General features: G+C 55.4%; 1 protein-coding gene across 1 annotated transcript in view; it reads right to left on the reverse strand.

Moving 5' to 3' along the window:
• ABCC12 (ATP binding cassette subfamily C member 12) overlaps positions 1–25,361 on the reverse strand; it is a 70,275-nt gene that overhangs the window by 9,016 nt on the left and 35,898 nt on the right. The window contains exons 14-24 of the mRNA XM_075995610.1: positions 22,660–22,732; positions 20,955–21,158; positions 17,625–17,759; positions 17,464–17,539; positions 17,309–17,380; positions 14,516–14,605; positions 13,793–13,896; positions 11,518–11,715; positions 10,549–10,775; positions 7,698–7,835; positions 4,429–4,585 (exon numbers count right to left, since the gene is read on the reverse strand). Of these exons, the coding sequence (XP_075851725.1) occupies positions 4,429–4,585; positions 7,698–7,835; positions 10,549–10,775; positions 11,518–11,715; positions 13,793–13,896; positions 14,516–14,605; positions 17,309–17,380; positions 17,464–17,539; positions 17,625–17,759; positions 20,955–21,158; positions 22,660–22,732 (1,474 nt within the window). The remainder of the gene's footprint in view (positions 1–4,428; positions 4,586–7,697; positions 7,836–10,548; positions 10,776–11,517; positions 11,716–13,792; positions 13,897–14,515; positions 14,606–17,308; positions 17,381–17,463; positions 17,540–17,624; positions 17,760–20,954; positions 21,159–22,659; positions 22,733–25,361) is intronic.

The following is a 25,361-nucleotide window of genomic DNA, read 5'->3' on the forward strand; positions in this document are numbered from 1 at the left end:
ACGCTGGCGTGCACATGACTCCCTTCCGTCACGACTGAGGCTGCTCCTGGCTATGGAGCTCCCTGAACCTCCAGCCTGCCCTGCCTGGGCTTGGACTGGCTGTTGGGGCCAGCTGGCCTGCCCAGGAAGGGCAGGGCAGCCACGGCACCTGTCGCCAAGTGGGCTAGAGGCAGGGCCAGTCTTATGCAGTAGGGAGCATCATTTACTAAAGCAGCGGAGACAGGCCAGGTGCGGGCCGGGACGCTGGATTCCAGGCTCGAAGGCTGCAGGCAAGGTGCCTGCACTCGGGCTTTCCCTCCAGCAGACGGCGGGGCGGTGCCAAGGGGCTCGGGAGCAATGCCCACGTCAGCACAGCGGGGGCGGGGAGCGGGGCTGGGGCCGAGGAGTTCCCCTGGACAGGCTGGTTCAGGAAGACTACGTGAGCAGAGGCATTTGCGACAAGAAGTCCACCAGGCAAACCCCAGGTGAGACGCTCTGGTAAGAAGCCAGTGGCCTTAACAGCAGGGCGGCAGCGGGCCGAGCAGGTGAAGGAGGGTCCAGGCCGCGAGCGCTCCTCTCAGCAGCCTCCACTGCTGCCTTCACTCCTCTTAGAGTGATGGCTCTCACTTATGCCCCAGAGGACATTTGGCAATGTCTAGGGACAATTTGTTGTAACGAGGTGTGGGGGGTGACAGTAACACTGTACCTCCTGCGCACAGCCCAGGGACGCTGGCCGCGCACGGGACAGCCCCTCGCAGAAGGGATCATCTGGCCCAGACGAGCACAGCACTGAGGCTGAGGAACGCTTTCTTAGAACGCAGGCCACACCCAGCCGCTGACGAGCGGAGCTCTGCAGGTTCCGGCCCTGCCGCCGCGGGCGCGGGCGTGTTTCCACTGCTTAGCTCAAGCCGCAGGGGCCCAGCCGCGAGCCCGCGGAGCCTCGCCTGAGCGCGGTCTGCAGGCTCCCGCAGTGCCCGCGGCCGGCTCTGCCACTCGGTCTCAGCTCGAAGTCTGAAGCCGCCTCCCCGCAGAGGCCTCCCCGACTGCGGTGTCATGCTGCTTCCCCTCGCGACGGCCACGGCTCACAAAGCGAGCTGCTTTTCCAGAACACTTGAACACGTTCCGAAGCCTTCCCAGCTGTCCCCTTGCCACGTGTTTGCCCGAGCTCCACGCCGAGTGCCGGCTCCGCTGCCGAGTGCCGGCGCGTCCGGGCTGCGCGCTGCTGGGCCGCAGCTCCTGGCAGAGCTCCTGGCCGGTGGTCAGCGCTCAGTGGATGCTCAGTCGATGAAGGAGCGAGCACTGCGCGCACGTGCGTGTGTGAGGGCACATCCCACGCTGCCACGTGCCCGGGAGCAGCTCCTGCAGCCGGGGAGGCCTCCCAGGCAGCGCCGCGCTGGCCGCAGTGAGTGCTCATTCTCCACTTCGTGTCGTACGGTGTGCTTTGCATTCCCTTTCTGCTCTGTGGGATTTCAACCCAATTTCTCTTCCATCTAGGGAGTCTCCCCTAGTCTCAAGTGAAGCTCTGTCATTTTGATTCCATGTTCTCCGGGGATGGGGAGGTGGCGTTATGCTTAACAGAGCCACAAGGCCAGCTGCAGCACAAGTGTCCCCAGACTCAAAGTGTGCAAATTTGCCTGCGACATCACGGGAATGTTGGAAACCAAAAGTATGACCGTAGTTGGGGAAAGTTGATTTGCTTGGACAAATTAAGCAAAACCGCTCAACATCATCTGTTTGACATTTTACTAGATGACAAATTAAAACATCCATCAATAAGGGAAACTGGCTACCCAAGGAAAATTCATTTTTTTTCCACTTAAGATAGAGTACTGAGAATACATTTTTATTCCTTTGCCCTCCAAAAGTATCATTTCAGTGATATCAGAGGAATTTTCAAAAAAGAATAGACCTTGAACAGCAAGGGGTGGAGAAGAGACATCAGTGAATGAGAGAGGTACAAATTTCTGCAAGATGACAGAGGATGAAAGCCTGCTGAGACAACAGAAGCAGAATGTGCCACGGGGCTTACAAGCTTCTGTCTCGCAGGGCCCGGAGAGCCCCGGGAGGGGCCACAAAGAGGCTGTTTGACAGTCTGCGTGGGGACAGCTACTCCCACCACACCCCGTTACCCCTCGCCTCCTCTTCTTTCTTCCAACCAGTGGCAGCTGGACACTCCGTCCTTAGGTACGGGAGCATGCACCCACACGTACACACATGCGACTGTCTCCAAAGAAACTGCACTAGCGACCTGGGGATGAATGGGCCCCCAGAATAGTGCCCTAGATAAAGGCTCCTTTAAATCCAGCATTCGGGCGCTAAAGGCAGCTCCTGGCTGCGCTCCTGAGCAGCCAGCCTCACCACTCACCCACCCGCAGCCACCAAGCTCCCATCTGGAGGGACACAGCACGGCACATGCAAAGGCAGAGGAGACCTGAGCACCCAGACCAGTCCCTCATCTTAACCACTTCGGTACAGCGCTCCCGGCCGGCCCTGCCCACAGCGCGCGGGCCGGGTCTGCTGCGGGCCGGGCGGCTCGCTCCTGCGGCCGAGGAGCGCTTGGCAGCACTGACGGCGGCTTCAGTTCACGGGCAGCTTTCCTTGTCATGGAAATCAGAACAGGTAACACACACACGTATGTTTCATTACGTTATTTTTAAATGTTCACAATTTTATTTTGATAAAAGAAAAATTAGAAAAGTCATATCACGGCTGTCAGCTAAAGTCGCTGTGCCGTCACCGTGGCTGTCGACTACAGTCCACGCTTGGCTGTGCGTGTTCATCTGTGGCTGTCGACTGTAGTCGACGCTGGTACTGAAGTGGTTAGCTACAAATGGATCAAGAGGCAGACAAACAAAACCAGTGGCATAAAAACAAGAACCTGATTAAAGGAGAAAAGCTGGCTCTGAATAAAAACAGATATAAGACAAAGAAGAGAGTTTAATAGGGGGAAAAAACTCTAATTAATATTAGTATCCTCAGAGAGACTCAAAAATTATTACAACCATGTAAAAAACAATTCTTCTAGAAACTCAGAGAATAAGAAAGAACTTGTAAAATTAAATATATGAATATATAAAAATTCAAAAGAATGGCTGAAAGCCAAAGCTAAGGAAAATTCTGAGAATAGAAAAAGACAAGAAAATGGAAACTTTGAGATAAATAAAAGGTAGCAGAGAATTGATGCAAGAAACCCAATATTCAACCAATATTTTCTTCACATAAAGAAAAAACGGAAACAACTAGGAATTGTCAAAATAAAGGAGAAAAGAATAAATTTTTTCAAGCTAAAGAGAGATTTGACGTTAATCTAAAAGAATCCAGAGCATCAAACAGACCACATGAAAAAAAGGCCACACTCAGAAACATTGCCCTAGAGTTTCAGAGCATCAAGGATAAGGACGACATCAGAAAAGTTTGCAGAAAGAAAATTGAGGCATTTATCAAGGAACAAGATTTAGACAACCAGGAAAAATGGCCTGAGTTGGAATCCCAGCTCTCACACATGATGGGTGTGTGATCTTGGGCAAGTCTTTCTGGGTCTCAGTTTCCTCATCTGCAAAATGGGGATTATGGCAGTATCATAGTGTTGGGGGAAAATAAATGGATAAATTTAGGTAAAGAATAGTGCCAAGCCTGAGCAAGAGTGAGACCCATCTCTACTTAAAAAAAAAAAAAAAAAAGAAATTAATTGGCAAACTAAAAATATATATAGAAAAAGTTAGCTGGGCATGGTGGCGCATGCCTGTAGTCCCAGCTACTCGGGAGGCTGAGACAGAAGGATGGCTTGAGCCCAGGAGTTTGAGGTTGCTGTGAGCTAGGCTGACGCCATGGCACTCCAGCCCAGTAGCTCAGGCAACAGAGAGAGATTCTGTCTCAAAAAAAGAAAAGAACAGTGCTGAAGCCAATCATAGTCAGTGCCATGTTCATCTTTGTTATTATTCAAAAAAAAAAAAAAAAAAGAAAGAAAACAACCAAGAAGAAAAGTTGGTTATCATTTGTCAGGGACATTGTGATTTCCACGCCAGTATTCATTTCCCTTCCCCTACTGTGGAGGGCCATGTGACTCCATCCATTAGCCTAAACCAATTTCCTAATCCCATCAAACCACGAAACAGTTCTGGGACACCTAAATCAATGCAATAAGAGAAAGCTCAGGGGCTTTGCTCAGTGGCTAAGGCAGTGAGCCCCCTCTTGCTCTCTTCCTGCTATGGGTCCTGGGGGCTGTGAGGGAAGCCATCGCAAGGGGAGGGCAAAGCAAAGAGCCATGATCCAGCTGTGCCTGAAGGCCACACAACTGCCTGACTTTGAATGATGTAAGCCACTAAGCTCCCTTTACTGTTTAAACCTATTTGAGTTGGCTTTTCTTTGTTATGTCCATCCAAAAGCACAATCCCCAAGATATTCTATGCCAGAGCCTCCAGGCCAGGCCCAACCTTGCACAGTTGTTACCTGGATGATGTAAGACAACGACAAGCCTTTGGATGAAGCACTGATTGAGGAGAAACTCAGGGTCACCAGCAAGGCCACAATGAAGGTGACGATGTTCATGAGGAAATCCATCCTTAGAGCAAACCACCTGAGAGCACAGTTAAAGTAGAGGAGGTGGCTGGAGTTTTTGTCATTTAGCATCTTAAACCTAAAATTAAGAAAATTAGATAAAATAGAAGATCCGCTTGTGCTTCCATAGACTTAGGGCTAGGGCTTCTGGGGAAGAAAGGCAAGGGAATTTTAATCAGCAGTAAACACTTAGAGAAACGAGCATGTATCTGTACACGTCCATGCTCTTTCAATCTGCCACCACGGACATCCTTGAAGTGCACATATGCTGAGAAATCCCACGTGGCAGTAGGGTGTGGTGCTGAGTGGGCTCTGCCGGTCTTTCCCAGAACTGACAGCGGGAACCCGCCGCAGAGAAGAAAAGGCGCCAAGTACCTCACACTCAACCCCCGACCCCAGAGTCAGCCCTCCTTGGCCTTGTGGAATGACAATGGTCCCCTTGCTCCATAAGGAGGCAGGGAGTGTGGGTGGAGGAGGTCACCTTTAGAGGAGAGAAGGGAGGTGCTGGACCGGCTCCCCGCCCCTTATCAGAGAGAGAAGTTTCAAGATAATGCTTGCAAAGCGGGAGTCTCCCCAAGGAGGGGAATCCGGCATCTTGTTTCTTGGCTGCCTGTCCACTAAGCCAGAGGGCGTGCTGAGGGAGGGGCTCAGTGCAGGGTGACAGAGGGACGGCACAGGCAGGAGCCGGCGAGACCCACTCCTGGAGTCCCTCATCTGGGAGCGAGTGGCTCCTAGAGTTGACAGCACGGAGGGAAGACGACATTTGGGGCTACGGTCTTCCTCCGGTGATGCAGAGAGGCCGCCAGGGCACAAGGGCGCAGCGCGAGGGCTGCCCGGCAGAACCGCCGCAGACGCAGTGTGCCTTGCGTGCGCCAGTGCCCTCAGAGCTGCTGGAGCGGGGCCTGGCGGGCCGATGCCATCCCATGCCTGCACAGTGAGCTGGGCCGGAGACTGTGACCCGGGCAGGCGGCAGCTGCCTGAGGCTGTGTCCTGCCCGCTCCCCACTCTCCTGCACCAGCCCCTGAGAACCAGGCTGAGAGAAAGGGGCGAGGAGGTTTAGGAGAACAGACGGTGCTTCCCACTGCAAGCCTGCCCCCAACACACGTGCACACACGCGCACAGCACGCGCACAGCACGCGCACAGCACGCGCAGCCTGGCCACGCCAAGCCTCTGAGGGGAACAGAGAGCTGTGACGTGAACATACTCAAGATTGAAATTTCAACCGCATTGAACAACCATTAACCAAAAGAGACATCAATTGCCACTGAGGGGTCCCTGAGCTAGTGGGAAAGGGGCTTCATCAGAACAACTGGTATAAATTATCGGGAAAAAAATAAAAACCTTTCAGTGTTTAACCCCTTAAGGAGTGCCAGTCCCCTGGCACAGTCATGAACACTCTTGGGCATCGCTGCTCCACCCTGTCCTCAGAGTCCTGCAAGGAACCCCGGGAGCACCCCCGGCCAGCCCGCCTGGCTCTGCCACACCCTTGTCTTTCCTTTCCGTTCCAGTCTGACTTGCTTTCCCCAGAGCTTAGTCAAAATATTCTTCCAAACATTGTGTTGTTTCTAGCATGCAGCTCTCCGGCCTATAAATTAATCTGACAGCTTAAGTGGCTTAGAAGTCATATCCCTGCCTCTCTGTGTGGTCAGTTAGATTGTGCAGAAACAAAATCACTAGCTGAGATTGAATTGGAATGTGACCTCAAATATGTTCTATTTTTAATGCTGCAGCAATTTTCATCTTGTGGCAAAAGCCATACACATCAGGAAGCCCAAGCCCTCAGGAGAGAAAATATTAAAAGAAGGGGAGCCCCCATCTGTCCTGCAAGGCTTTCTATAGGATTCTCTTTGGAATCCCGCAGGAAGATCTACAAGAACACAAAGCTTGGATTTGTTTTGCTTGTCATGGGTGAGTAGATAAACAGCCCTGGGGACTTTCCCCATGACCAGGACACTGGAAGAGTCTACATGAGATGCAGGACTCTTGACAAATGACATTCAGGTCACACTAGGAACAGGACTAGCTGGTGACAAAACCAAAGACAGGTTGTGACATCACATTACACTGAGATTCTGGGTGGCAACATGGGAGAGCGAGAGAGAAAAAGTTAGATGCGAACATTGAGGAGTGTGTTCGCTTTCTAAGAAAGTAAAAGACAGGAGGAAAGAACATCAGTGTGGGATGGACTGCCACAGAGTCCCCAGACTCCACTGCCTTGTCCTCCTGTGGACATGGCTGGACTACATTTCCCAGCCTGCCCTGCACTCAGGTGGGCCCATGGGACTGAGACCTGACCAACCAATGGCAGGAATCTTGAGACGCTTTGCTGGGGTTGAACCTAGAGGTTTCCCATGGGTCCTCCCTCCTGCCCTCTCCTGAGGGTCCTGGAGAAGACCCCAAGGCCTCTGGGATGGAAGAGCCCCAGACAGAAGGAGACAGTGCCTGAGTGCAGGCTGGATCCCAACCCCTCTTCCCCACCCTCCATAATGTGTGACTTGAGGAAAAATAAACATTTGTTGTGTGAAGTCCCTGAGATTTGGGGTTGTTACTGCAGTGAACCTATTGTCATTGACACATTTCATACTGAATTGTATAAGCTTCCAGAGAAATTTGCTAATCTAGTCCCCACATTTTAAAAAGAAGGAAACACTAATTGAAGTGAAATGTGGCCTTTAAAAATTATATTTACAAAGAATATAAAATAATATGACAAATGTTTATTTTACATGTTAAGTCAATTTTTTAAAAATGATTATAAATTCTTAAGAAAAAGAAAACCCCATGAATAGACACAAAAGAAAAGATCAGAAGGAAATATATGAAAATATTAATAGGACTTGGGTTTGGGGGTTATGAGTGATTTTTTCTTTCTTTCTTTCTTTCTTTCTTTCCTTTTTTTTTTTTTTGCTTTGCCCTATTTTCCTGAATTGATATTTGATGGTGAAAAGTCACATTCTGGGGCTATCGTTGAAGGAGCTCCACTCATTCACGTCTCCTGGGGCCCCAGACGCTGAAGGTGTCTTGGCCTCTCCTGCCCGAGCCCGCCAGGCCAGTCTCAGAGGCAGGCTCCCTCCCGCAGCCAGAGAGACGTTTGCTCCCGCCCTCCCGCTCAGGCTCGGGCAAGACAGGGACCCCGGGCAGGGCCCAGCACAGGGCTCACCTCCTGATGCACTCTTCCTGTTTGTCATAGGTGTGGATGACGCCCAGGCCCTGCATGGAGGAGGTGATGTGCGAGAACCAGGGCGACCGGCTGACATTCTCCACCTGCTTGAGCTCCTGGACTCCTCGGTGGAAAACGCTGTGGAGAAATGGAGAGGGCGCAAGGGCTCACAGCGCAGCCCCAGCGGGCTGGCCCAGCACATGGTCAGAGACCACAGTGGGGACAGGACCGCCGCCACCTCCTCTGGGTGCGGGTCCAGGCCGTGGGAGAGTCTGAGAAACCACAGTGTCCTTCGTGTGGTCTCCTCCTACACCTCATGGCAGGAGTGTCTCTCTGCACAAAGTGTGCGTCCAGTCTGCAAAGACCAGAGCTTCTCACACGGGCAGCCCCTGAGTAGAAGCCAACCACTTTTTGGTGCCCAACTCGGGAAAAAGTGATCTATTCTAACTCTGGAGGAAAACCCGATGCACCCGGTGCCAATGTGTGGCCTTTCTAAAGGTAACTTGAAGGCAATTTTGAACAGACATTATGCAATAGCCTCGGGATTGAAACCGAACCCCAACAGGGCGCAGCGCCCCTTCACACGGGAGCTCCCGCAACCCTGGTGAGTGGGGACTGGGGACCTCCAGGCGTCCCGTGAGAGAGAAAGCAATCAGGCCTCCTGCCTCTCAGCTAAAACTGACTGGGGGGACGAGGAGGGAAACCTCCTGGGTTTGGAGCTCGAGCGAGTCAGTTGGAAACATCTGGATAACTTGGTCAGGACCAGCTCTGGCCTGTCTTGTCTTTGGAGCAGGAATTGGGGAGCAGGGCAGAGCAAGAGCTTTTGCTTAGTAAATCAGCGGCACAAACAAGAGAACAGACAGGAGCAGTGGTCAAATGGAAGGATTATAAAAATGAACACAAGCCCAGGGATCCCATTTTGAGAACTGACATCCAGGACATGCTCGTATCTTCGTAAAGGACTTTCAGAAATTATTTTTATTTGATCATCACAATAAGCCCTGGAGTTTGGAGATGGAGGCCCTGTGTCCCTTCTGGGAGCCTCCTCGGGGCCAAGGGGAGACTGCACGAGAGCCCAGCCCTCCCGACTCCCAGGGCACTGGTGCTGCTTCCCCAGCCACGCCAGCCCCAGGCCCAGGCCCAGCTGTCCACCGCAGCGCAGCCCCCACACCTGCCAGCGGACGCCAGCCCCGTCTGCGCACTCGGTGAACCAGCTCGAAACACCCACGACGGAACTTGTGACTTTCATCACCCAAACTGCCCCTCCCCCGCAGCCCTCCCGCCTTGGCGTGGCTCTGGCCGGCCCCATCTCCCAACACCCAAGGCTCCGCAGTCACGGAACCCTGACGGCGCCACCCTGGACTTGGAAGTGGCTCTCGGGTCCCTTCTCTTCTGCTCCTGCTGCTGCTGTGTTATGTCCCCATCACTCACACACAGACATAAACTTCAAGAGACCCCCACCTTGTAGCTGGCCCTGATCCTTCTGGGGCCCTGCTCTCCTCCACACTGCGCCAAAGCAACGTTCTTAAAGCCCGGATCCGAACGTGGTGCCCTGGGCAAATCAAACAACCCCACTTACGGGTGGAGGCAGGTCTGGGGTTGTGGGCTGAAACTTTTATAATCTGGGGCATTTTCTTTAAGATCCCAATGTCCAATCCAGGACTGGGCACATCAAGGAGCATAATAAATGATTGCTTTTAGTTACTGATTTTTATGGAAACTCTTACATAATGCCTTAGTCCATTTTTAATCTATAAGCATGCAGTCTCGCTTGATCCTCGTGACATGCTCTCTGAAACAGGCGAGGCATGTGCTTTAGTGTTAACCATTTTGGGGAGAGGACACTGAGGGGTGCAGCGTTTCTCTGACTTCCCCAAGATCTTCCAGCTAGTCTTGTGGCAGAGCAGGAGATCCAACGCAAAGTTCTCTGATTTGCAGTGCTTTGCCCTCGCTCAAGGTCCACCGTGCTATCTGCTTGGAGCCCCGAGAGGGGGGTGGGTCTGCAGGGAGGCTGGGATCATTGCCACCCTCCTGCTTCCCCCAGGGTGGGAGTGCACAGCCACAGCAAGAACCCCTGTGCAAAGCTGTCTGGGGCCTCTCTCTAACCACATCAATTTCTCAAAGCTCAGAGTGACTGAGGATAGGTGTCCTCCTTCTTCTCCAGCGAGAGGAATGGCAGAGCCCATGGTTAAGAAGATGTCAGCAGACCGGGCGCGGTGGCTCACGCCTGTAATCCTAGCACTCTGGGAGGCCGAGGCGGGCGGATTGGTCAAGGTCAGGAGTTCGAAACCAGCCTGAGCAAGAGTGAGACCCCCGTCTCTACTATAAATACAAAGAAATTAATTGGCCAACTAAAAAATATACAGAAAAAATTGGCCGGGCATGGTGGCACATGTCTGTAGTCCCAGCTACTCGGGAGGCTGAGGCAGGAGGATTGCTTGAGCCCCGGAGTTTGAGGTTGCTATGAACTAGCTTGATGCCACGGCACTCTAGCCCAGGCAACAGAGTGAGACTCTGACTCGAAAAAAAAAAAAAAAAAAAAGAAGAAGAAGATACCAGCGGACAGACAGCAATCTTGCTTACTAGTTTCCCTGCCTGCGACCAGTGCCTTAACCCCCAATAATTTCCATGTCTCAGGGTTGCTCAGAGCCTAAAATGCCAGATGGATACCAGGCACTAGCACAGCACCTGGCATTGAGTAAGTGCTAAAAATCAATGTGTTCCTCCATCAGAGAAGACAGCAGGTGCTCGATATCACCTGATATGTACCCACCATTTTGCATAGTGAGCCCTGTGTGCAAGTGTATGTGCACATGTTGTTTTCTCCTTTTTAAATAGGGCATAGACCTACCGTAAAAGAATGAGGAAGCCCACAGCAAATCCAGCCACGACGAGAAGGACAGCAGGAAACACAGCAGCCAATACCACGAGAATAAATATCACCATAAAAAACTGCTGCAGAAAGTTCTCTGCGTGAAACGGCAGCCTCACATCCAGCTCGTCCATATCTTTGGAAAAACGGTTCATTATCCTGCCAGTGGGAGTCGTGTCGAAGAAGCTCATTGGGCTCTTTAAGATCTGCAGGTAAAAGCAAGAGGCTCTGACAAGTCAAGGCGCGTGTCTGGTAAACCCTGGCTGTCCTGGAATCGTGAGCGAAGGGCCTGACCTTGGCCTGACCTTTCTTCAGGGTATAGCATTGGTTAGGTGACCTTGAGAGAGAGAAAATGCTCCCGTTCTTGCAGCCGCCAGGAATGAGAGCGAGTGCGGAGACTCAGCTCTGTGAGGAGGTCCAGGGAGAGCCTCTGGGCAGGCTTGCCCTCCAAATCTGGGATGCAGCCTGGGGAGGCAGGTGGCTGGTGCCTTTGGAGGAGGGAGAAATTTGGTGCCCCAGGGCAATAGGAAGCTGAGCTCCACTCTGTCTCTTTACCCCTAGGCGTGGAACCCACCCGCACACTGTGCCCCGGCCCTCACAGCCGGTGGCTGCCGCCCTCCACAACCGCAGAACGGGGAGGGGCCATTGTGCTCCGGGCTCTTTGGGGCAGGAGATACCCTCTTGGCTTGCCCGTCTCTGGGCAGAGTGGCCTCCCCCACCTCCACCCGCAGCCCAGCCTGAAGGCTGGTGATGCACCCCACAGCTCCCTGGAATTTGCCTTCACGGTTGGTAATTAGCTACTTGGGACACTCCTCCCAGACTAGGCTATAAGCTCCATGATGGCTGTGTGTGTCCCCAGAGCCCAGCACAGTGCCTGGCACACAGCGGGTGTCAAAAAACCTTGTGGCCTGGATAACAGGATGTGCCTACAGCCCCTGGTGGCTGTACCTTGTCAAACACACTGTCGTGCAGCGAGGAGGATGCCCTCAGTGTGGTCTTGGTGAAGGTGCAGCCTTTGGTGATGGCAAACACTAGCATGGACACCATGCTCGCGGCGTACACCCACTGGTACACGTGCTGCCTCACATCCGCCAGGACCGCGCCAAGCTCACACATGGTCTTGTTGCCCTGGGGCCCACAGGCCATCTTTGGGGAAAAACAAGAGAAGCACCAAGAATTGGGAAACTGTCAGGAGAGTGGAAATTTTCCAGAAAGAAGAAACTAAAAAGAAATTCATAACTGCTGAGAATGAGTCAGGTGCGTAAAATCAAGTCCGTCCATCTGGGGGCTCTGAGCTTCGCATCGTCCCTCCTGGTGGCAGCCATGACTCCAGGGGGCAGATGACTTATGAGCTCAGCACACGCAGGTGTGCTCAGGGCAACCACCTCAGAAGCCAACTGCGCCAGGAAGATCACAGAAGCGAACAGGAGTCCAGGTCCCAGGAGGCTGGCTGAGCCGCACCTGGCAGCAGCAGACCAGACAGAGGATCAGGGACCAGCCTCCAGCGTGCCGGGCCACCTGGCGAGCCGCCGGGCCTTCGGTGAGACTTGGGGGCTTCTCTGTGCAATGGGCCCGCCCCACAGCCCTTCCTGACTCTTTTCCAGAGGAGCACGGCCCTGGAATCCCTGGCTGGGGGCGGGAACGTGGGGGATGCTGGGCTCCCAGAGTCCTGGAAAAACCCTGGCTCCATCCTGCCCCATGAGAACACGCAATTTTGCCAGCATTTCTGGGAAGAGGCGTCTCCTCCCCCTGAGAAACTGGCAGTTCCACTTTTCTCTGGGCTGTGTGTGAAAAGTCAAGACTGCCTTTGGGGAGCAAACAAGCATCTTTCTTCTAAATGCCATTTCGCTGATTACAGTAATAGCGGAATGTAAACTAGAGGGGGCTGACAGGTGAATATCCGTAAAAGCAAAATCCCTGGGGAGGTGACTGAGACAAGGCCCAGCTTGAAGGGGAGACTTTGCTGTGCTTGGGCTGAGCCACAGTGTCAGGCGACCGGGGCGAGCACCTGGGGCAGCCGCCGCCTCTGCTTTGCAGTTCACCCGTGGCAGCTGGCCTACAGGGACACAGCAAGGCTGGGAGCAGGCTCCACCTTAACCCTAAACCTCGGGCTCTCCAAGGCAGGAGTGAGTGAGGATCTGGGAGACTACAGCTATTCCAGAGATGCCTCCTGATTTCGGCAGGGGGCAGGCCACCCTTCAGCCTCTCCCCTTGGGAATGGCCTTAGGCAGCTTGTGCCAAACAGCCTCTCCAGTGCCCAGGTGTCCCAGTGCCCCAGTGTCATAGCAACAGGGCTGCACCAAATGTAATCTGGGCAGGTGGGCAGCATTCTCTGTGGCTCCATAAAAGCTTTGAAACCACAGGCCAAAAGCTGGGAGAGCTTCCAGCAAGCTCAAGGGAGAGCAAACTTATCAGTTCCTCCCAGGAGAGACCCTGCAGAGAAAGGCCCCTGGTGGCCTGCAGCGTTTGCAGGGCCTGAGTCGATGCTTGCATGTCCCATTCCCGCAGAGGCGACTTTGGGGAGAGAGCCATGCAGAACCTTCTGGCACTGGGCAACGCCCATGACAAGATGCCAGCTTCTCTTTAGAGGCAGAAAGACACAAATCTGTGCCAGGCTTTCCTGGAGGGAACTTACGACAGAGGCTGCAAGACTGACTCCATCCTGCGCATGCTCGCCCCCACTTTTTCAGCCAACCCTTTAAAATCTAAAATTGGTGTATAAAAATCCAGATGTGCTGCTTGTCTGGAAAAATTGAAGGGGCTTTCAGGATTTGAGTCATCTGGCACAAACAACTGAACTCAGCTTCTTTTTTTTTTTTTTTTTTGAGACAGAGTCTCGCTTTGTCGTCCAGGCTAGAGTGAGTGCCGTGGCGTCAGCCTCGCTCACAGCAACCTCAAACTCCTGGGCTCAAGCGATCCTCCAGCCTCAGCCTCCCGAGTAGCTGGGACTACAGGCATGCGCCACCATGCCTGGCTAATTTTTTATATATATATCAGTTGGCCAATTAATTTCTTTCTATTTATAGTAGAGACGGGGTCTCGCTCAGGCTGGTTTTGAACTCCTGACCTTGAGCAATCCGCCCGCCTCGGCCTCCCAAGAGCTAGGATTACAGGCGTGAGCCACAGCGCCCGGCCTGAACTCAGCTTCTTGAAAAGGGCAGAAGGACACAGACAACCTCACTGATGCAGCAGCCATTTTACTCCAAGACAAAGGGAAGCTCACCTGGGAGCCCTCGTGTAACCAGAGACTCAGCCACCAGTTGCCAAAGGCGGAGCTGCCGATCATCAGGAAGAAGAGGGACAGGGTGAAGAGAGAAAGCAGGTACCCTGCAAGTGGAGGAGACAGGGCCGCGGGCCCAATGCTGATGCGAAACTCAAAGCCTTCAGGAGAAGGGCCCACCCCTGGACCACCTTCTTGGCTGATGCAACACATCTGGGTGCTGGGCCTGTACCCCAGTGGGGACATCTGTTCCACCTGGTTGGAAAATGGGTCCATATTGCGAACATACTGGAAAAACCACCAATGTGCACTTTCATAAGAGTGACTCACTATTCTTTCAAAGCAAACCAATAAAAACACAGTCTTATTGGGGAGAGACGGAATGCAACCACAGGTGGGTGATGCACACAGGACGGGAACCCTGTGTGGAAGCAGGCCATGGCTGCCGCGCCGAGCTCGCGGAAGAACCACAGCCGGTTCTCGCGGCTGCTCACTCGGCTTCAATAAAATTGAGTCTGGCAGTTGTAATGGAGATAAAGAATGATTCCATTTAAAAGGCTGTATCATCAGCCCTTAGTTTTTAGAGGGAGAAAGAATAAAAGCATTGATAGATGGCTCTAGCATATAGAGAGTAACTGTTAAATCATAAAATGTGAACCCAACAGTTTAAAGAAGGGATTTTTAAAATGCAAATCAAATCCAGAAGCCCATGGTTTTATACTGAACCTCCAGAAGCCTTAATGTACGTGTGGTACGTCCTCCAGGTCACGGCTCCTTCCCAGGGGGACTCATTCTGCACGAGCTGGTGCGCAGGCACTGCGGGGACAAACACAGCCCTTGGCACTTGCAGCAGGTGGGGCCGCTGAGGCAGGCATGCCCCCCAGAGCTCCCAGCGCACTCGTGCTCATTCGTTCTACTCTATTCGGTCCTCAGTCCAGCCCTGTGAAGTAGGCTTTCCATCTTTTGAGAAATATTTGTTAAGCACCTACTATGTGCCCAGCCCTGGGGAAAAGGGGTTGCTTTGATCTGTTTCCCCCAGAAGCAGCACCCAGGAAGAGGCTTTGAATACGTATAGTTGATTTGGGAGCGGAAGGGAGTGAAAAGGAAGGCAACAATAAAAGGTGTAGCACCCCTCCAGCAAGCACTGAGGGCAACTAAAGCTTAATTCCATGTGGAAAAATCTCAGAGCCAATGTAGACTGACACCTCGGGCTTTTTCCACATGCTAGGAAGGATCTGGGATTTTTCTATTCCAGCTCCTATTGGCTATGTGGTGAGGGTCGCTCCCTGGGGGTTAAATCCCCAGAGGGTCCCCAGCAGAGGGATGCAGAGGTGGCAGCTGGGCTGCGCACGCTGACATGCAAGGGTGGGGTGAGAAAGGAGGAGGCGGTTCCCGTCTTCTCAGAGCTCACACCATGCAGAAGAAAGCCTGCCCTCTCCACACGGCTGTCCCACGTCCTCTCCATTCCCCAAGGGGAAGGGAAAATCACTGTCAAGTTCTCACGGAAATCGCATTGCAGAGGAGCAAGGATGCTGGCTACAGGGAACTGGCTCCCAGCAGCCAGTTCCGAGCGCACACCTCCTCCCTCTCTGCAGAGAAGGTGCAAATGTCAGCTCCAAAGGGGGGTCATAAACCATGCTTGGCTTTTATAAACAGAGATAAATAGGGTTAGAAGAGGGGCACCCCGCACACGGACTCTGCACCCTGCCCCTAGGGGACAGCTTCACACCTCAAAGGCACCTCGCTGGACAGAGCCACTGTTACGCTCTCTGCCCGGGACCTGTGCTCCCTTGAGACGGCAGCCTGCCTTCCGCTCACTGTGTCTCACCGGCCCGCACGGGCGGCGCCTCTGCCTGCGGCTCGGCCCAGTGATGGCCGTGGCGCAGGAGGAACCGGCCAGTTTCCCGCGGCGGCGCTCTGCTCAGCCTCGGCTGCGCTGGCGAGGGGCTCTGGCTCCGGGCAGCGGGTGGCCGGCAACGGGCGGCCGGCGTGCTGCCTTTAAGGTCCAGGATCCTTGAGCGTCCTCACTTCCTGCGGCTCTCAGGGCACCGGACGGCCCTGCTGCCTGTCACTGCGGACCAGGCATCACTCCAGGGTCAGGTCTCACAGCTCCACGTCCCTCTCCTGGGCAGGGCGGGTGGGGGAACGAGGAGCGGGGGCCACTGCCCCACAGGACCCCAAGTCCCAGAGCTTTCTCTGGAAAGGTGTCTGGGCACTTCACTTCAGCCCAGGAAGCCTCCGGAAATGGGAAAAGTCTGTCGTCTTTCCCAACGTGCCCCCATTTGTCACCAACACCATTCTCGGTGCCAAAGTTCATTGATTCAAAGACTCGCTTTTTCCTCCCCACATTTTAACATTGCTGAGAGCTGCATGCATCTTCCAATCAATAGTATGTTTAATTGGCAGAGATCTTTTTTCTTTCCAAGTGGTAGATAAAATAATGGTGGTCTTAAAATAATACATGGCATCTTAAATTTGATTAAAAGTACTAAGTTCTTTGTTTTCACCTATGCTTTACTGAGGAACAGAACTGTAACATGGAAGCCACCCGGTTGCGCATGCTTTGAGGAATGCTGACTCCTGCCCTCAGCGTGGCCCAGGGCAGGGCACAGGTGGGTGCCCAGGAACGTGGAATGGATGCAGGAGCAGAGGGTGGCAGGGTGTAAGGAGGACAAGAGATGGCTTAGCCAGCCTGGCCCTTGGCGGGCCCATTTCCCACCTCCCTGCCTCCCTAGACTCTTCCTGCCCTCAATCTCACACCCTCTACCCTCTCCCACCTTCTCACTGCAATGTCCCCACAAGCTCCTACACCTCCATGAAGGACCAGTCCCAAGGTCATCCCCTCTGTGAAGCCCTCCCTGACTTGTTTGCTCCTCACACCCCAACTTTCCATTACTCTTGCCCATTTCCTATGATTATCCATCCACCTGAACCCCCACCAGGCCATAAGACCCTGAGAACACATGCTTCTCTTCCCTCTCACCCCAGGCTAGCATAGTACCTGGCACTTAGTAGAGTGCTTAATCCTTATTTGTTGAAAGAATGAATAACTATCCCACCTCAACCCCTTCCCTACTTCACAAACCCTGCTCAAAGCTGCCCGTAAAGAGTGAGAAACAGCCCCTGTGCTTGGCGTGCCTCCAAGTGACCCCTGGGCATTGCTTGGGCCTCTCCAACCAAGAATAATAACCACTGAGAGTAACTGTGCTAATCACTTTAGGAACATTTCTCATTTAATCTTTATGAGAACATATGAGGTTGGTACATTATTTCCTCATATTAGGGAATAGGAAACTAAGGTTCAGAGTAGTCAAGTATCTTGCTCAAGGTCACAAAACTAGTAAATGGTGGAGCCAAAATTTGGACGCAGGCTGTGGAGCCACAGGCTCACGCCGCAGTAGACCACAGGATCCCAGCGGCCCCGGTGCAGCTCGCCCCAGCCGCCCTGCATCCCAAACCTGGTGCCCAACGAGTCCGAAAGAGCACGTGACCGAGGGATGAATGATAAATGGTAAATACCTTTTGTGTCTACAAATTCTGAGTCTGTTTCAGGTTCTTTTCCTTCCTCTTTCTCATTTCCTGGAGCCAAAACTAGGGTGAGAAATAAAGAGAGATCTGTGTCCATTCACGAGCCGAGGGCAGCGGGAGAGGTAGGATTCGAACTCTGACTATACCAGCGTCCTCTTCTCTCTCGGCCGGGACCTTCGCGAGGGCTTCCACCATTGCCGCGTTGTAAATGTGTTCAGGATCCTGGAGACAAAAAGAAGTTGTTCCTGAAAGCTGAGTGACAGACCATCTCCCAGCCAGAAACCAGGTCCGCGCACGCCAGAGTCACCTTGAACTGCAGCCCTCGGAGGTTGTGGATCAGCTTTGCGTAGCGCCCCCTCTCCTCCATGAGCTCCTCGTGGGTTCCCTGCTCACAGATCTCTCCTTCCTCTAACAAAATGACTTCGTCACAAGACTCCAGGAACTGCCGAGACATAAAAGTGATCTTCCATGAACTTCTGCCTCGGTGGAGAGAGGAGAGCCCACGCCAAGCTCGGCTCAGTGGGCAGAGCGAGCCGGGGGTTCTTGACCTTGGCACTACTGACAATAGGGGCCAGATACAAATGTGCATTGTAGGGCATTTAATAGCCTCCTTGGCCTCTGCCCACTAGATGCCAGCAGCACGCCCTCCCCCAGTTGTGACAAGCAACAGTGTCCCCAGACATTGTCAAATGTCTCTGTGGGCGAAATGGCCCCCAGCTGAGAACCACTGATCTAGTACCCACAGGTCTTTGAGTACAAAAGCCAGCCTCTTGCTGTCACAGTGAGCACGTTGCATCTTCCTTTGCTATTGCTCCCTAAATGAGCTGCCCTCCTAAGAAACCTGACCGTGGAGATTTGTAAGATGAAATTGTCAGTCACTGCAGCCAAGGTATGGCAGGGAGGGGAAGTACCATCTCTGCGATGGTCTCCTCTGTCGTAGCATTTCAGCCCCGTCATCCCCATATGCTTGGGGGATGCAGAGGAGGGCGCAGCCCCAGTCCACAGGCCTCGGGAGTTTGCACCAGCTTTATCCATGTGCTGGAAATGCAGCTACATTTTATGCTGACTCCCATGATTGCCCAGAGCTGTTCTGTTTTTTTTCATTTGAATTCCCTTCATTTCCGTATCTCTCCTGAGATCATAGATTTCTGCTAAGGGTGTTTCCTTTCATTTTGGAGTGAGACAGAGCTCTCCCCATAGGACCAACCCACCTGAGGGCAGGAAGCCCCTCCCAGAGGTGGGCAAGGCGCTGTGAGATTCAAGAAGGCAGCCTTCGCAGTGTCTGTGCTGAAGGCCCTTCAGAGCACACATTAGCCTTTGCTGCTCCGGCTTGGACGCCTGAAAGAAGTAGCCACCTTTGGTCACTGTGCGCATGGGCGTGGGGGCAGGACAGCTCACACAGCTGCCGCCTCCACTGCCCTCTGACGTGCTGCCCAGCTCCCTGCCTGCTTCCCCACACAGCCCAAGCAGGAATGGCCTTGCTTCACAGGTTCTGACAGAGCCTCTTCCCCACAAAATCATCCCTCGCCTTTGCACAGCTCTCCCAACTTTTCAAAGCCTGATCTCATCTCTTATCTCTCCATCTCCCACAACCCAGTAAAGAGAGCAAGCAGCTTGATTATCAGGTAGGGAAAGTGAGGCACCATAGGCCTGTCACAGCCTGCAGCCTTCTCTGCCTGTGCCAGGGCACACACTCCACCCCCAGAGCTCCTGGTGAAGTCCAGTGAGCCGGCAGCTCACCCCAGCGAGACCAGGCAGATCTGTGCCCCTTCATTCTGCAAACTCAGGAATCTGACCCAGGTTGGGGTCCGTAGCGACTGCCAGGGTCTTTCCATATGTTTCCTGGAGTAATAGAGAGCTATCACCCAGCCCTACCGCTCAGAAGCATCTGGAGCACCTGTGGGCCCAGGAGTAACAGCAGCAGAGAAACACGCTTGCAAAGCTCCAGGGCTCCTGTTCTGGGCTCTGAGTCCCTTCCTTCCCGACAAGGACAAGCCGGACGGAGATCCTGTGCCACCTGGCGGCTGCCCGCACTTTCCAACATGTAAAACATGAGATAAAATGATCTTGGGAAAAGGTATCCTCTGGGGAGACTGAACGAGGCCTGGGGAGAAGAACAGTTCCTGCCGACGGTCACACTGCTGGCTGGTGAGTTTCCAAGACTGGACCAAGACAGAGGCTATGATCCCCTCCAGGAGAAGTCCTAAGGGACAGCCCATGGCTGGCAGGTATGGGGTGTCGTCCTCCAGATCCCTGAGCCCTCAGGAGGACAGCCCTCCCCACCGCAGGCTGTCTCCAGGCATTGGACATTCCTGGCACAGAGCTGTGGTTACCATGGTCAGCACCCCGGCCGGGCCACAGCCCATGCCCAGTCACCTGGTCAGAGTGCAGAAGAAAGCCAGCCTCTGTCTACCCTGACTCCTGGCCAGAAGAGGAACTGGAGCTCTTGTCCACACCAGCCCAGCGTGGTGTCTCCTGGATGCTCAAGCCCCTCAGAGGAAACCCAGACAATGCCACGGGCCAAATTCAGACGCTGAATGAAGCCAGCTATGTGGCCCTGGGAAAGGGCGGCTCAGGCTAGGGGCCGCAGCACGGAGACGGGAAAGCCCAGGTTTCCTGCGTCTTTGAGGAACTCCCCTCTCCTCAGGCTGCCCCTCCTGGCCACCGCTACAGAATCTGAAAATGCTGGCTGCAGCATCCTGTAGCCATGGCAACCTCATTTGCTGCCATCCTCCACCCTCACCCCAGTTTAACTTATGCTTGCAAGACAATGAGCCTTGCCTGCTGCCCCCAGACCAGGCTCTGTTTACATGGTGCATGGTGGCAGGAGGGTGAAGAAGGCAGGAGTCCTCTGCCCTGCCCAGCAGGGCTTTCAACAGAGGCCGGCCCCAGGGGGCCTGTCCTGCGGGATGAGACACACACATGCACACAGACACGAACACGCGCACATCTCTGAGGACTCACCACAGAGAGGGGAGGGAGAGATGGTGGGAGAGATGGGAAACCTGGCTTGTCTCAGGGTGGAGGAAGATCCTGGATTCCCACCAGGCACTCAGTACCTGTTATGTGAGACTGGCCCAGCCAGGACAGCCCCCACCCTGCCACATTCTCAAGTTCACTCAGGTCTTTGGCAAGATTCATGCTCCTAAGCCTGAGAGAGTGACCCTGAGCAGAGAGAGCTTCCCCAAAGCTTAGTCTTGGCCCCAAAGTCCTGGCTTTAAGCCCCTTTCCCCTGGGGTGTGATGCCTGGGGCCACCGCCTGCTGTCATCCCCTGCCAAGGTGCCCCTGGCTTCAGGCCTGCCCGGCCCTGCTGGAGGAAGGACGGGTCTGAGCCGCTTCCCCGGCTCCCCATCTCCTCGCTGCCGGAGGCCAGAACAGGAGGAGGTGCCTGGGCCACCCCACAGGCGGGACCCAAGTGTTCCCGGAGAGTCTGCACTCTGGGAGGAAAGGTCCTGGCCCCACGCACAGGGAGGAGCAGGAGGCTCCTGGGAGCACGCTGCGCTGGGGAACTGAGTCTTGGCGTCCCTGCTCCATCCCCACCCCATCCAGGAGAGGCAGGTTTAGGCGGAAGAGGGGCTCTGAGCTCATGGGTGCCACACACCGCCCCGGCCTCGCGGACCCTGCTCGCTCCCTCACCTGCAGCTGGTGGGTCACCAGGACAATGGTCTTCCCCCGGAGCATCTTCTTAATGCACTCCTCAAAGACGAGCTTCCCCACGTGGGCGTCCACGGCCGACAGGGGGTCGTCCAGCAGGTAGAGCTCACGGTTGGCGTAGACGGCGCGGGCCAGGCTGATCCTCTGCCTCTGCCCCCCCGAGAGGTTGAGGCCCCGCTCCCCGATCTGCGGACAAGGAGAACGCCACTGCCTGTCATTGGGCCACCTTGCAGTTCTTGGAGAATGGCAGCTTCCTGAAGCTTCTCAGGATGCAGGGGAAAGGCACACAGACTGGTCGCCAGCACATCCAAGCCCTCCAGCTCTGAAGGGACCTGAGCGCGCGCAACACTGTGGCGAGTGGAAGAGTGCCACTTCTCCACTTCCCTGGAAGCCTCGTGGACAGTGGCAACTTGGGAGCGCCCTTTCCGGTGCCGAGTGAGCCGTGCCTGCAGCACAACGCCGTCCAGCGCACAGCCCACAGGGAGGGCTCTACAGCAAAGGGCGTAGCCGGGGCAGGAGCTCTGGGAGAACGGAGCAGGGAACTGGAGGGACAGTCACTCGGTGCAGACAGAAAGGGATTTATTGGGGAGCAGCCATCCCCCACTAGGCAGCTCTAGGCTCCACAGAGAGAGGACCCTTATCTGTGTGTTCGTCATCACACCCCTGGGCCCTGGGCCTGTGCTGGGCACAGAAAGGTGCTCAGTAAATACTCACTGGAAGGAGAAAAGCCTGGGTGGCTAACTCCAGGTGACTCTATCCGGCCAGCCCAAAGTGAAGCCCCTGTGCTCAGCCAGGCGTTGAGCTGGGAACTGGGGGTGGGACACATGAGGCTGGGCAGGAGAACCCCCATCCACTGGGAACCCACAGTGTAGCGGGGTGTCAGCTTTATACATAATAATGGCACAAAGCAGAGTTTAGCAAGTGCCAACTGAGAAGTATAAACCAAGTTCTTGGGGCAAAGTACCTTAGCCCATGGGACTCGGGAAAGCCCTCCTCAGGTAGGGGGGTTGGGGTGGGAACTCGAAGGGTAAGTGACACTAGCAGGGCAGAGACTTGGAGGCCAGGAGGTGAGTGGCCACTTTGGTGGCAGGAGGGGTGAGCAAGAGCCCGACCTAGAAGGGAGGGCCAGGGCTGCCAGACGGAGTGTTGGAATGCAGGCCAGGCGGTCTGTGGGGGCCGCTTCCTGCCACAGCAGGTGGAGGGCACCAGCAGAGAAGGGCAGTGTGCTCTGGACTGACCATCTGCTCCTCGGGGCTCCCGGGCAAGGGGGGAAGGCTGTGGAGGATGGGACCCAGAGAGGGCAAGGTGCCACCCTGAGCCACGTGAGCTGAAAAGCTCAGCCGCGGACCGAGCCAGAGTTTGGAGAAGCACCCCAGGGCAGTGTTTGGAGGCTCCCCTATGCTCCTGGCCCAGGCAGAGCCAGAGAGATGTCAGCCATGTGCAGCACCCCTGGACCCCTGCTTTGGGGGCAGAGCCAGCCCTTGAGGTGAGGAAGCAGTTTGCACCAGAAACCTCTCCTGAGATGACGGGCAGACTGGGAGCAGCCCCGGGAAGTGACCACACCGTGCCCAACACAAGTGGGCTTGGGGCCACGGCCGTTGTGACGTCCAACAAGTGTGGGACTCAGGATGGGCAGAGTCTGAATTTTGCCCGCGCTTCCCAGGACAGCCCTGCCCCCCGGGCTCACCTCCGTCAGGTCTCCGTAAGGGAGGCTGCTCAGGTCCTTCTGGAGGCCACAGACACGGACCGTTTGCTGATACCTGTGGCAACAAAGTGCAAGTCAGCAGTGAGCAAGACCCGCAGCGCTGCTGCCTGGGCCCTGAAGGTGCTGCGGCGGCGCCGGGCAAGGCGTGGAGGCAGCGGGTCTGCGTTCAAGGCTCTCTGGCCCGTTGCTCTGTCTTCAGTGTCCCAAGGCCAGCAACCCTTTGGCCCTGGGTCCCCGCCTCTTGCTACATTAAAACTGCAGATATCAGGACAATGAGATGAAGCCCAAACTTCGTCCCCACTTCCGTCCAATGCAAGAACAGAGATTGACCTTGTGTCCCCAGGCTGTCACAGAAAACCGTGCCTGTCACCGACATTCTCAGCCTCCCTCCCCTCCCGTCACACAGGGAAGATGGCGTCAGCACACGGGAACCCCCTGCAGGGGGGCTGAGGGTGCTGGCTGTGGCCGCTGCTGCCGGGAGCCAGGGCAGGGGCACCTACGTGGGCCGAGGCCACCAAGGTGGCTCCCCGGGGACTCGGGGCTGGAGCAGACTGCAAATGGAAGAGACCAGGTGTGTGGTGGAGGCTGCAGCACGGGCCGGCGTGATCACGGATGTGGCCATGCCATCGGCACCGCACCTTCTGCTCCAGAAAGATGCTCTACCCGCCCATCACTCCCACCTGGCTGCAGAGAAGAGTTTCCTTCCCCTGGGACAATGGGGACGCTGGGGCAAAGAATGCTGCCTGAAGAGGACGAGGCCGAGTGGGGGGATCTGTCTCCTGGGCCTCTCGGCCTCTGTGCTTTGCCCCCCAGGGTCACCTCTGTCAGGCCTGGAGCCGCCACAGGGCGTCTGCCAGACTAGCCCTCAGCCCGCAAAAGGCCCACGCCAGGGCTCAGCCCCACGATGCGCCAAAGGCAGGACCCCCGACTCTGGGAGACGCCCCTGGGGGACTTCTGGCACCCAGGGTCCAGGACATGAGTGGTCAGTGAGGTGCGCAGGCTCCGCGGGAGGGAGAAACCCACATTTCTCCCCCAGGTTTCCCTGCACCGGTAATGGGCAGACACCCTATCACAGACAGCACCCCACACACACAGCCCACCACACCACACACAGCCCACCACACACAGCACCCCACCACTCACACAGCACCCCACACCACACAGCACCCCACCACACACAGCCCACCACACACAGCCCACCACACCACACAGCACCCCACCACTCACACAGCCCACCACACACAGCCCACCACACACAGCACCCCACCACTCACACAGCACCCCACACCACATAGCACCCCACCACACACAGCCCACCACACACAGCACCCCACACCACACAGCACCCCACCACTCACACAGCCCACCACACACAGCCCACCACACCACACACAGCACCCCACACCACACAGCACCCCACCACTCACACAGCCCACCACACACAGCACCCCACCACACACAGCACCCCACACCACACAGCACCCTACCACACACAGCCCACCACACACAGCACCCCACACCACACAGCACCCCACCACTCACAGAGCCCACCACACACAGCCCACCACACCACACACAGCACCCCACACACACAGCCCACCACACCACACACAGCCCACCACACACAGCACCCCACCACTCACAGAGCACCCCACACCACACAGCACCCACCACTCACACAGCACCCCACACCACACACAGCACCCCACCACTCACACAGCACCCCACACCACACAGCTCCCCACCACACACAGCCCACCACACCACACACAGCACCACACACACACAGCCCACCACACCACACACAGCCCACCACACACAGCACCCCACCACTCACAGAGCACCCCACACCACACAGCACCCCACCACTCACACAGCACCCCACACCACACACAGCACCCCACCACTCACACAGCACCCCACACCACACACAGCACCCCACCACTCACACAGCACCCCACACCACACAGCTCCCCACCACACACAGCCCACCACACCACACACAGCACCACACACACACAGCCCACCACACCACACACAGCCCACCACACACAGCACCCCACCACTCACAGAGCACCCCACACCACACAGCACCCACCACTCACACAGCACCCCACCACTCACACAGCACCCCACACCACACACAGCACCCCACCACTCACACAGCACCCCACACCACACACAGCACCCCACCACTCACACAGCACCCCACACCACACACAGCACCCCACCACTCACACAGCCCACCACACCACACAGCCCACCACACAGCCCACCACACTACACACAGCCCACCACACACAGCCCACCACACACAGCCCACCACACACAGCACCCCAAACACACAGCCCACCGCACACAGCCCACCGCACACAGCCCACCACACACAGCCCACCACACACAGCCCACCACACTACGCACAGCCCACCACACACAGCCCACCACACAGAGCCCATCACACACAGCCCATCACACACAGCACCCCACACACAGCCCACCACACCACACACAGCCCACCGCACACAGCCCACCACACACAGCCCACCACACACAGCCCACCGCACACAGCCCACCACACCGCACACAGCCCACCACACACAGCCCACCACACACAGCCCATCACACCACACACAGCCCACCACACACAGCCCACCACACACAGCCCATCACACCACACACAGCCC

Source organism: Microcebus murinus, chromosome 20, assembly GCF_040939455.1.
Source record: "Microcebus murinus isolate Inina chromosome 20, M.murinus_Inina_mat1.0, whole genome shotgun sequence".
NCBI lineage: Eukaryota > Metazoa > Chordata > Mammalia > Primates > Cheirogaleidae > Microcebus > Microcebus murinus.